Raw genomic sequence first — 12,357 nt, 5'->3', positions numbered from 1 at the left:
CCAGTAAAGAAGAATTTTTGGTATCGAAAAGACGCTACCAGCACTAATGAGAAAAATAGAAAATTGAGTGAGCTTACATCATTGGTATCTCTGTGGAACTCATGCCATCTTTTCGAGTTAAAATAAAAAAACTTTTCCGCCGTTGTTGTATGATGATATCCAGCTACAAGTTGAAAATGTGAGATACCGACGTCTAAATAAAACCACTTGTTCAAAGTACTACATACATTTATTGAATATAAAAGCATTTATTGATCTTTTGAAGTTGTAAACAATTTAGTGATGTGAAAAAATATATAACACACTGGGCATAAACATTATTAAGTTTCACATTTACATTCCACAAAACCATCATTTGCATCTTATAGATGCGAACGGCTTTCGTTTGCATAACGCAGCTCTGTATCAGGTAGTCACTTCGCAAGTGCTTTTCGCAGATTCTCTGCTAGCTTATCCATAAATTCGAATGTTTCCAAGTAATCGCTACGCTGCACATTATTCATGCCCTTGATGCAGATTGCCAAATCTTTGGTCATGCTACCCGATTCGATGGTATCTACGCACACCTTCTCAAGCGTTTCGGCAAACTGCTTCAGGCTTTCATTATTGTCCAATTGTGCACGATGCAACAAGCCTCTGGTCCAAGCGAAGATCGATGCGATGGGGTTGGTTGAGGTTTCTTTGCCTTGTTGGTACATACGATAGTGACGTGTCACTGTACCATGTGCCGCCTCCGACTCGACAGTCTTACCATCTGGGCAAATTAGTACGGATGTCATTAAACCGAGTGAGCCGAAACCTTGAGCAACTGAGTCGGATTGTACATCACCGTCGTAGTTCTTGCAGGCCCAAACAAAACCGCCCTCTGATTTCATGCAATACGCAACCATATCGTCGATCAGACGATGCTCATACCAGATACCTTGCGCCTCGAATTCCTTCTTGTATTGCTTGTCGTAGATATCTTGGAATATATCCTTGAAACGGCCATCATACTTCTTCAAAATGGTATTTTTTGTGCTCAAGTAGAGAGGAAGTTTTCGTGATATCGCATACTTCATAGAAGCGTGCGCGAAATCAACAATGGAATCGTCTGTATTGAACATACCCATGGCGACGCCAGAGCCTTTATATTGGTAAACTTCATGTGAAATGGTTTCACCACCATCGCTTGGCTTGAAAGTGAGAGTCAATGTACCAGCACCAGGTACTACGAAATCTGTAGCTTTGTATTGATCACCATGTGCGTGACGGCCAATAACAATAGGCTTCGCCCAACCAGAAACCAAGCGTGGAATATTCTTGCAGACGATAGCTTCACGGAAAACAGTGCCGCCAAGAATGTTACGTATGGTGCCATTGGGTGATTTCCACATTTTCTTCAGGTTGAATTCCTCCACACGTTTCTCATCGGGTGTGATGGTGGCACACTTAATACCCACGTTGTATTTCTTAATCGCTTCAGCACAATCGATTGTGACCTGATCTTCAGTTTTGTCACGATATTCCATGCCAAGATCGTAGGTATGCAACTCGATGTCGAGGAAAGGCAAAATTAATTTGTCCTTAATCGAGGACCAAATAATGCGGGTCATTTCATCGCCGAGAATGTCCACAACGGGACCAGCGCGAATTTTGTTGGCCATCTGAAAGATGAAAAATAAAATTGTTAATAATTTATGGAAGTGGTACTGGAAAAATGTTTAAATATAAACATATGACATAATTTATTTAATACTTCATATCTTTTGAAGAAAATTATCTTTATAAGATCTTACATACTAACTTAACTTATTATCCCTTCTTAGAAAATTTCTATTGAACCCGGATTAGGTATTATCGCGTTGAATTGAAAAATTCTTAGACACATATTTCAAAACTTGGCTTTTATAGAAAATTAAATAAAGATTACTAACGATATGGACCCTGTTCAGTTTAAACGTGTGGTTTTCAATTAGGCAATACTTCTTTCAGAGTTCGCCTTTTTGACAGTTATTACTTCAGTTACTCCCAGATTGCATTGCCATTTTATAATGACCAGACTCCTTCTGGAACAACGTTTTCAAATGGGACCTATAAGAGGTTTCACGAGAAATGAGACTTACTTTTGGTGGAATGGATAAGTTAATAAACAAAATCATCGCATTTGAGATGGTCATAATCGACAAGCTATTCCTAAGAGCCGTTATTTATATCCTCAAATGGATTGCACTACGGATAGAAGGAATCTTTGGTAGAAGGAATCTTTGAAGCTAGCTATAGAGCCATGATTAACGACTTTGGGAACTTGAATTGGAAGATGTTGATGTGGACGACCTTTGGTTCTAACAAAACGGCTCTACTTGCCACACAACCAACGAAAGAATCAATCTATTGAAAAAAAACTTTTGGTCAGCGCATTATCTCGCGTCGTAGGTCTTCAAGATCATGCGATTTAACATCGTTGGACTATTTTTGTGGGGTTATGTGAAGTTTTATGTCTACGCAGATAAGCCCGTTATTGCTGACATACACCCCCAACTGTCGCAAAAAGTGTAAAAAATTGGACCTCTCGGCTGGCGTTTACTCGCGGTGATCACTTGACCGAACTTATTTTTGAAACTTGTTGGCAAACCCTTATCTTTAAAATAAAGCAAAATTCTTGGCCAGAATGAATCTATGTAAAGAAGTTCACGCAAGTGAGGAAAGTTTTCTGAGCGCCATTCACTTAGGAGTGACTCAAGTAGCTTACTACTTCCTCTGCGTAGCTAAAAACCATTCGATTGAAGCGAAACATTCCTCCCCAGGGTTGTTCACTGGATTTGACAACCGCCTATCGCGGCTATAACCGCGTAAGCCGTGTCTACGCCAATAAAGAAGAAGAATATATTCATGGCCATAACATTAAATTACATGCGTTTTATTTCTTCTCTAAATTTCATGTCTAAGAAAACCTCTTTTGAAGAGGACTCATTATTTTGACAATTTTGATAAATTAATTTATTAAAAAAAAAAAATCTCAGATTAGCTCAATTCAATATAGAACTCATAAACAAAATTGCTAGTCAATGGAAAATGAATGAACATGAACAGGAAAAAATCGTAAAGTTCTTGAAACATGCTCACTAGTATGCCTAGTACGAGTATAAAATAACTTATGAGCAAGGTAAAACAATCACAGAGAGGTTTAAGAATTCAAAAAAAAAGTTATTTAAATACGGCAAAATCAAAGGACGGTTATTTCTGTTGTAAAAAACTATGATTAATAATATGAAAAATATAATTTAAAAATATATTTAAATTAATTTTTTCCGAACAAGATTTTATAGTAAACTTTTAATGTATGTATATATTTATTCGATATGCGATTCGGTTCCCATTATCACATATGCTAATAACACAGACACCTAGAAACAGTATGAATTACTGAGAAGTATAGTTCTCTCTCGACAAACAAAAACCAAACTCTATAAGTCACTCATTATTCCCGACCTGCTATATGGTGCAGAGGGTTGGACGATGACAACAACTGATGTGTCGACGTTGCGAGTTTTCGAGAGAAAGGCTCTGCGAAAGATTTATGAGGAAGAGGAAACCTCCACTATGTTGGAAGGACCAGATGGAGAAGGATCTGGCATCGCTTGGAATATCCAGTTGGCGCCATGTAGCGAAAAGAAGAAACGACTGGCGCGCTGTTGTTAACTCGGCTATAATCGCGTAAGCGGTGTCTACGCCAGTAAATAAGAAGAATATGTTTACTGGCCTGCTAATTGTTTACTAATTCGACATTATTCATACATATATAAATTACTATTTATTTACAACAGAAATCAAATAATTATTTTGTTTTAAACGAACGCTAACAACTTCGTCTTATTACGATGACCCACTCTGATATGTTCGATGTAACATATGCATTAATACATTTTTGAAAATTCTAACATTTTTTTCTTTGTTTTTCATTGAAAACTTGCCTTACCCCAGCGTTGTTCGAGATGGCAGCGGTAAAAGCTCGCAAAAATGTTGGAGTGTATGAACGAGCGTAACGTAAAGAGTGCATTTTGGTGAAATATTTACAAATATTTATATCTGCAGCGTTTATTATTTCTTTCTTTTATTGACTTTATCCTTTGCTTTGTTGAATAAATTGTTTTGTTCAACTGTGAGTATTTCTTTTTGCAATTACCACACTTTTAACGGCAACATGTAATGATCTTAACACGAACTTTTTACACAATGAATTGGTAATACGAGAATTATTATTGTACGCTCTTTGTAAGTGGCTGTTGAGGCATTATGCAATGGGCAGAGTGCTTCAGACGGTCAGCCTTTGTTTTTATTTTTACTAGAAGTGAACTGATAAGCCTGTTATGGCAGTGTTTGCTTGTGCGTGACAACAGTACAATGGTTCGCGCGGCACATGTTCGATGGAATCATATGTATGTGTGTATATATGTATGTTTTGTATGCATTTGCTATAAGACAATGCAAGAAATTATGATTTCATTAAGAACCATTAACTGGGCAAAAAAAAAGCAACTGAGGGCCCCAAAAATCTGACACCAGCTGGGCCCAATTTTCTAAGAGCTTCAGAGACCGCAATGTTATTATTTTATTATACTGATAAGTAATCGATGCACATACAAATGTACGAATATAGATTTGTTTACATGCAAACACATTTCAATATTGCTTCAGCTTCATTGTAAAATTACGTGTGCGGGTATGTATGCACACTTTAAAGTTCTAATCTAGTGCAATGTTATAGGTACTCTGTATTTTGTGTTTAAACTTTATTTTGAAAGAGTTCTGTGTTTAAACTTTATTTTGAAAGAGTTAATCTAGTGAGCGGCTCTAAGGTATTATAGGCACTTTTTAACTTTTATCTACGATTTTTTTCCATTTGGTAAACTAAACTTTTTCATGTTAATGTCCTACACAATATCAATTTAAAGTTTATAGTCAAACTAAAACAAAAATCGAAAAAATAATTATTAATTTGGCTTTCCTGTGTAAATCGTTGACGGTGGTATAATACAGCGGTTACCAATAGGGATTACATGATTTTGACAGCTCGTGTCGGCCAAGTTTATTTACGGATTTGTGTAAAACTTTCACAGAGTGTTCAGTAAGGTTTCATTTCATCATGTCACCTTTTTATTTGATACAACGCTTGGAAATTGTTCCCGATTATTATGCAAATTCAAGTTCTCGAATCAAACGTTTAAAAACTTTAATCGAAAAATCATTTTCCCAGATGAGGCCAATTTTTGGCTTATGACTTCGTCGACAAACGAAATTGTCGCTGTTGAGGTGGTTTAAGCCTTCGTGTGGCTCAAGAAAAGCAATTGCATCCTCATTCCATCCATTGACCGTTTGATCCGGATTGTGGTATGGCGGCATCAACGGGCCTTATTTCTTTCTTTCAACTTTTTTCTGCAAATTGATGAAATCGACGTGGACGATCTCTATTTTCAAGAGGACGGTGCGCCGCCTCATGTTTCACGTCTAAACGTAGACTCAATAGTGCAAAGTTTAGCGACTTGTTAATTCCGAGAAATGGCTCAATCAAGTAGCCTCAATTAACCAGCAACGTTCGAGGAGCTCGAAGACAAAATTAGGCGCACTATAGCCGAAATTCCAGCCGAAGTTATTAACTGAATGTGTGTATATATGTATGTACATTGTGACAAAATGCATCCGGAAATTGTAATTAAATTCTCCGGGTAAATGACATCTCATAAAAATAACTTTTTCCTTAAGTTGGTAGGACTGTCCTTAATTACTATACCAAATATGCTTGAGTCGGTACACCTCAGCGTTGCGATTTTCACAATGAATAATAATATCGACGAAAGATATTGTTTCATATTTTGTGTTTCTAACCAAACAGTCGAGAGATCGTTGAAGAATGCCTTGTTCTGGACGAACTTCGATTTCTTCAACTGAGGAAAATATTAAAAAAGTGAAAGATATGGTGCTTGAAAATCGTCAGACAAGTGTTAGAGATGGCAAGAGATCTCGAGATCTCGTGCTCTCTCCCGAGTCCGTCCGAATGATTTTGGTGGATGTTTTGGGTTTGCGACGCGTTCTTGCTCGACTCGTCTCGATAAAGCTCAATTTTTTTCAAAAAAAAAATACGATTATGATTGAATTTAAAGCCAAAAAAGCAATGAATACCATCGTATTTACCAGATTTGGCTCCGTGTGATTTTTATCGATCGAAGAGATAAAATAATATTCCCAAAATGTGCTTATAAAAAGTGTATCGAGAGCTAATTAAATGATAACATGGCCACCTAAATACAATAACTAGTATCGATTGCATAGTAATTGTAGATTTTAATTTAAAATTTGTTCCGCAACTAATTTCCCTCCAACACAATTAATTTGAAGTACCCAAATATTTAGTCCAAACTGATATCTTATAAGCATACGTGCCAAAGTGAACACACCTATTTGCACACATGCACACGAACATACATAAGTATTGTATCTGCATACAAATATTTGTACACAAATACATTGGTACAAAGTTCTCGTTAGAACCTACATACATATATACAAACATACATACATATATAATATTTTTTTGTCTAGGTAAACGCATAAAAACATGCAGCAAGTATTTTGATTATTTGCCTCTTTATCAGAGAACGGTTTCGCAAAAAATATCACTAAATAATACCACAACACCTCTTGAACACATTTAATTTATCAGATAGCAAGCACTATCACAACACTTGCCGGCTTTAATATGCGATGTACTATATAAACTGCTTACGTTCCAACGACACGACACATATCCATCTTCTCCGACTTGGCTACAATTGAGAACCTACCTAACACACACATACATACAATATATTTCACTGAGCAGATAGATGGGTTGCAGTGTTGCCGTTACGTTTGGTATGTTTTATGGAAAAGAGCGAAAATGTGTACATTTATTATTTATTTATTTAATAGTTTTTGAGTATTTAAGCATTAATTTGTAAGTCAACATTCTTAGAATAAAATGAAAATATTTATGTACATATGTATGTATATCAGCATTTACTTAATAATATTTGTTGTTTTTTATTTCTTGAGGCTATTTATAAGTAAATAATTTTCTTATTATAAGATGCAAATACTTTACTAATTGTTATAGACTGCATAGGTAACTTAATTAAAACTAGTACTATTACAAATACTCCACTTACACAAACAAAAAATAAAGAACTCAAAAGGGCATAAACCAGAAGTATGTTTTTTTAATTATACAAACTATAAATCTTTTACAATCAGGGGTTTCACAGAGTCTCATAAACTATTATTTACAATAAGCGCTTAATTTATGCAATGACGATATTTTTAAGGTATCATTTAAGGCAGAATTTCCTGAATTTGTTTATATATTTTTTTGTAAAAAATATTAATTTCGCTGAAAGCAAAATATTTCATATCAAGTAACAGTTTGTCACAAATACTTTTTGCACTTTGATACTTTTTGCATAAAACGGCAACACTGATTTGCTGGTGAGCGAAATTCCACTCGTTTCAAGAAATCAACTATGTGGAATGTATTGGTTTTGAAAAATGTTCTGCCACACATACATATGTACATATACGTATATTAAAATTTAGGTATTATATTTGATTATAATTATGCGTTTGGAACGCTTTTTGAAAGTTTAATGACATTTTATTGACTTATTTATTTAAAACAAAAAAATATATATTTATTACAAATGTTATAAAATTAATAATATATACATATATAGGGGACTCACAACTTGTTATAACTCAACGTAAAATCATAAAATCATTACACTTGTTTACAAAAAAAAAAGAGTTTACGCAATTGCAATTCTCAAATTTTCTCGGTTCTTTGTAACTTGTTACATTATGAGACTATAATTAATCCCTATATATGAAGCCCCTAATAGATTACAAGTTTTAATGGCTTTTATTTTAAAACATATATGCGAATATATTCCACGGCTATAAAGTTGTGACACAAAATAAATGTGTGACATAAGCAAATCTGTTAAATATTTGTTTGCTAATTTATTCGCAAGTGGAATCTTCATCTTATCAGTGGTTGTCTACATTCACAGGAAGCGCCTGCAGTGACTGAGCAATTAAGCTTGGTTCGGAAAGAAATCAAAAGCGCGTGAAATATTTCGTAACAATTGCGATTAAAGATTAGTGACGAATGGGATTTGGAAGTGATGAGAGATTTTTGTTATTATTTTTTAAAATTTGTCTCTGTATGTATATATGCCATTACCTAAATACATCTAACACTGCTAGTCGCTATGTGAAATATTTTTGAATTAATATTTTAGATAGACATAGGTACATAATATACAATCTTATCAGGCACTCGGAGGCTTGACCGCCTTATGTTAAGTTGCTGAAAATTATAATACCCTTATGTATAGATAAATTTGTATTTTAATCGTTGCATACATTTCAAGGTCCAATAAAGTATAGAAGTACATACATAAGTATGTATGTATGCACATACGTGTGTATAAGGTTTTAGTAACTGAAAATAAATAAAATATTTTTTTCTTTTAGTAAGAATAATGAACATCGGCAAATCATATTTTTGCTCTGTTTCCTTTAACAGACGTGTTTTTTAAAATCGAATATAAATACATAGTTATATTCAAGTTAATATGTGAGCAGTCTGGATTTTTTCAAGAAATTTAATTTTTTTGTATAAAAAAATATAGTGAACATCTTCATATTCATTGACTAAAAACTTATTCTTTCTGACCAAAATCTATTTTTGCTCGGTTCCCTTAAGATGTTAATCAAGTTAATATGTGAGCAGTCTGGATCTTCTTCAAGAAATTTAATTTTTTTTCTAAATACAGTAAACATCTCATTATTCATTTACTAAGCACTTACTTTTCCTAACCAAAACCTAGTTTCGCTTTGGTTATCTTAACATTTTCTCATATCTTTATAAGCTCTCTAGCTTTAAGTTTTCTTTCTCAGTGAATTTGTGGATGGTAAACGGTATTTACTGTTGTGATTTGTTTGAAGAGAGCACCAATGCATTTTTACACTTAAATGAAAATAAAAATGTACCGGTACATTTTATATTCAAAATGCATTATGGAAAATTAAAACTTAACTGTCTGGAAACTAGGGTGTGTCTGCAGAAATAACAATTTTTGATAACAAACACATGCACTTATAAATATAAAGGCAATAATTTAAAAATAATTCAGTTTAATTGATTCATAAGAGAAAAATTTAATATGCTAATGTCTGTTTATATTTTGGGAGCGCATTGAGTCCCTTAAAAAAGTGAAACTTGTTAAACTCGAATTACATTCTATATTGGGACTACGCGTGTTTGTGGACGTCCAAATGCATTTGCATACGTTGTACTATGCACGACTGTATTTATGCATGCATTGAGCTTGGAGAGACGTGGCAGTTGAACATTGATCCCACCTGCCGGCGAATTAACGAACACACTTTGGGTCAAATATCAAGTATATGCATTCAAAATTAATTAAATTGTTAAGCGACTCTTAAAATTGCATCCAGGTCAAAATTACTTACAGTACGTGTGTATGTATGTGTGTTTATGTAATTATGTTTATATGCAAGTGCATTTTTCGCAATATCACGCATACATATATACATATCTACATCTAAGTAACTTGGACCAGGCCACAATGCCTCTTCCTTTACCTTATTTCAACAGATAAGCATGTCTGAGAGTGTGTGAATATGTGTATTTAAAGGTAGGCGTGTGTTAATATTTACCTTCGTATGTGCAAATAATGATTTAGCAAACAAAATTCAGATATAGAAGATAAAGCACCTTTGCACACGCCAATTACTGTGTATGCACCTATACATACATACCATCAGTTATTGTCAACACTCACCTTTCTTTATTTACTTGGTTTAATCTAATAAGCGAAATCACTAGGATACTTTTGTATGTTAGTTAACTCTGATGGACACCGGCTAAAATGTATACTATGTTTGCACTACTTGTCAATATGGCAAAGCTTTCAAAGTAACTCAACCACTCGCGACAATTGATATAAAAACACTGAACAACTGAAAAGTGTACTCAAATTCTGAACTGCGTGTTGGGTAGAAATCAGCCGATGCCCGCAGAAAATGAAAAAACACAAACAAAAACCTGAATGGATTGAGAACTAAAAGCAACAACACTAACAATGTCTGTGATAAAATTGGCTACACACAATCAATGCATATGTGCTGACATACGGTTGCATGTCAGGGTTGCATTTGGAAGGTTTAAAGCTTGAGCTTTTTCCAAAGTTATAACACACTCATTTACAAAAAGTGAGTTGACTCAAAATTAGGGCCAACACATTTAATAATAATAGTTTCTATACAACCGTTTTCTGTTTATTAGTTTATTTGGAGTACGCTTAATTGTGTAGATAAAAGATTTCACCTGTCAAAGGTGGCTACTGTGCACTTTTATTATAATTAAGCCAAGACTATATATTTTTTATAGTATATGAAAGATTTTAATTTGATTATTATATCTACCTCTTTATATTATGCATAAGGTGAATCGGTAGTACGAAAATCATTATATTGAGCATATTAAAACAAAATGAAACAGATTGGAACTGCCCATAGCAAACTCAGTGCAAATGGTCTATTAAAAATTAATCCATTTATGCAAAAAAGAAGAAGTCTGGGCTGATTTTATCGCAAATTTACGGATATTTTTGACATACAGTCAACAGGAGGTATGAACATATTCCTATACGGTACATTTGTTTGTTGAGAGAGTCCTATTTGTTTTGTTTCGATATCTTGACTAATTGTCTATAGTAAAAAAGTCCCAAGAAGCATTTGAAGATAGAAACACTACTACTTTAATTTTTTTCAAATCCATCTACATGCCGAAACAATTCGACTCGTCGTGCTGGTCAGCTTGATACACATAACAAACAATATTCAAATCTATTAGTTTTAGGAGCTATCAATCAACCATTAGCAAAGAAAGTCTTGTATTCTCTGCGCAACAAATTGCGGGAATATACCATAATTTTAGAAATTCACTAAGTTTCACAGTTTCTAAATTTTTGTTTGATCTAGCTTCATGTTCTAAATTTAATTCTGTATTTTGGTGAAATGTAGATACAAAAATATAAATACAGCTGATAAGAAAAAGTTGAGAAAGAAGTGTTTGGATGTGTGTAGTCAGAGCCTATAATTATGCAACATTATTTTCTTCTGGTTTTGTGGAACGTTTATATTTAAATGAAATCTGTATGCAGATGAAATAAATATACCCACAGAAATATACCCTGCAAGCAAAGGAATATATCGTTTGTATTGATTTTTATACCCTGAACAGGGTATATTAAGTTTGTCACGAAGTTTGTAACACCCAGAAGGAAGCGTCGGAGACCTCAGTACTGTAATGAATCAGTATGTTGAGTTGAGTCGATTTAGCCATGTCCGTCTGTCTGTCTGTCCGTCCGTCCGTCCGTCTGTATATATACGAACTAGTCCCTCAGTTTTTAAGATATCGTTTGAAATTTTGCAAACGTCATTTTCTTTTCAAGAAGCTGCTCATTTGTCGGAACTGCCGATATCGGACCACTATAACATATAGCTTTCATACAAACTGAACGATTGGAATCAAGTTCTTGTATGAAAAACTTTCACATTTGACAACGTATCTTCCCGAAATTTGGTGTGAGTTATTGTTCATAGAAATAATGTAATATCGGAAGAAATTGTTCAGATCGGATCACTTTAGCATATAGCTGCCATACGAGTACAAACTGAATGATCGAAATCAAATGCTGGTATGGAAAACTTTGGCATTTGACATGGATTACTGTTTACGGTAATAATATAAGCTCCGAAAACACTGTTCTGATCGGATTACAATAGCATATAGCTTCCATACAAACTGAACACATAGTTACTAAAAGAAATGCACCTGTGAAGAGTATATTAGCTTCGGTGCAGCCGAAGTTAACGTATTGTCTTGTTTCGAAATTTGATTGTCTTTGAGTTAAAGTAAATTTGTGACGTATGTTTAAGAAATGTAAAAGCATAATACAATAAAACGAAGCTGTTAGTTAACAAGACAGGAAGGACTAAGTTCGGGTGTAAACGAACATTTCATACTTGCAAGGATGAAAGCCACGGTAATACCTTAAGGTGCATATGGCATGTTAGTTATATGAGCCTAGGGTAAGTATTCACCCGTTTTCTAATCATTTTAAACCCAAGGATGCATCGTTATTCGAAAAACACGCTCTCTTATGTTGTTAAGATAACTTACATATGGCCGGTATATGCGGTGTAAAGTCACTCGGAAAATCGGAAAATCAATGTGAAAAAATGAAAAGAAAT

At 34.2% G+C, this 12,357-nt stretch overlaps 1 protein-coding gene across 2 annotated transcripts; it reads right to left on the bottom strand.

Annotated features, from left to right (window-relative positions):
* Window positions 1-213: 213 nt before the first annotated feature.
* LOC120777283 (isocitrate dehydrogenase [NADP] cytoplasmic) lies at window positions 214-10,089 on the bottom strand. Of its 2 annotated transcripts, none has more exons than XM_040108493.1 (2): window positions 9,882-10,089; window positions 214-1,646 (listed from the first exon to the last, which is right to left on the bottom strand). In XM_040108493.1, the coding sequence occupies exon 2, from the start codon at window positions 1,644-1,646 to the stop codon at window positions 414-416; it is 1,233 nt and encodes a 410-aa protein (XP_039964427.1). In that variant the 5' UTR covers window positions 9,882-10,089; the 3' UTR covers window positions 214-413. The 2 variants fall into 2 exon arrangements, with proteins under 2 accessions (XP_039964427.1, XP_039964426.1); XM_040108492.1 differs by lacking the exon at window positions 9,882-10,089 and adding an exon at window positions 3,959-4,331.
* Between the last annotated feature and the right edge of the window lie 2,268 nt (window positions 10,090-12,357).

Source organism: Bactrocera tryoni, chromosome 5 (assembly GCF_016617805.1).
Source record: "Bactrocera tryoni isolate S06 chromosome 5, CSIRO_BtryS06_freeze2, whole genome shotgun sequence".
Taxonomy (NCBI): Eukaryota; Metazoa; Arthropoda; class Insecta; order Diptera; family Tephritidae; genus Bactrocera; species Bactrocera tryoni.
This window is presented reverse-complemented; position numbering and strand designations above follow the sequence as displayed.

Coding starts and splice junctions, on each gene's coding strand:
- LOC120777283 (XM_040108492.1), bottom strand. CDS start 4,039: ATGCACTCTTTACGTTACGCTCGTTCATACACTCCAACATTTTTGCGA. Junction 1,647..3,958: donor CCATCTCGAACAACGCTGGG/GTAAGGCAAGTT, acceptor TTCATCTTTCAG/ATGGCCAACAAAATTCGCGC.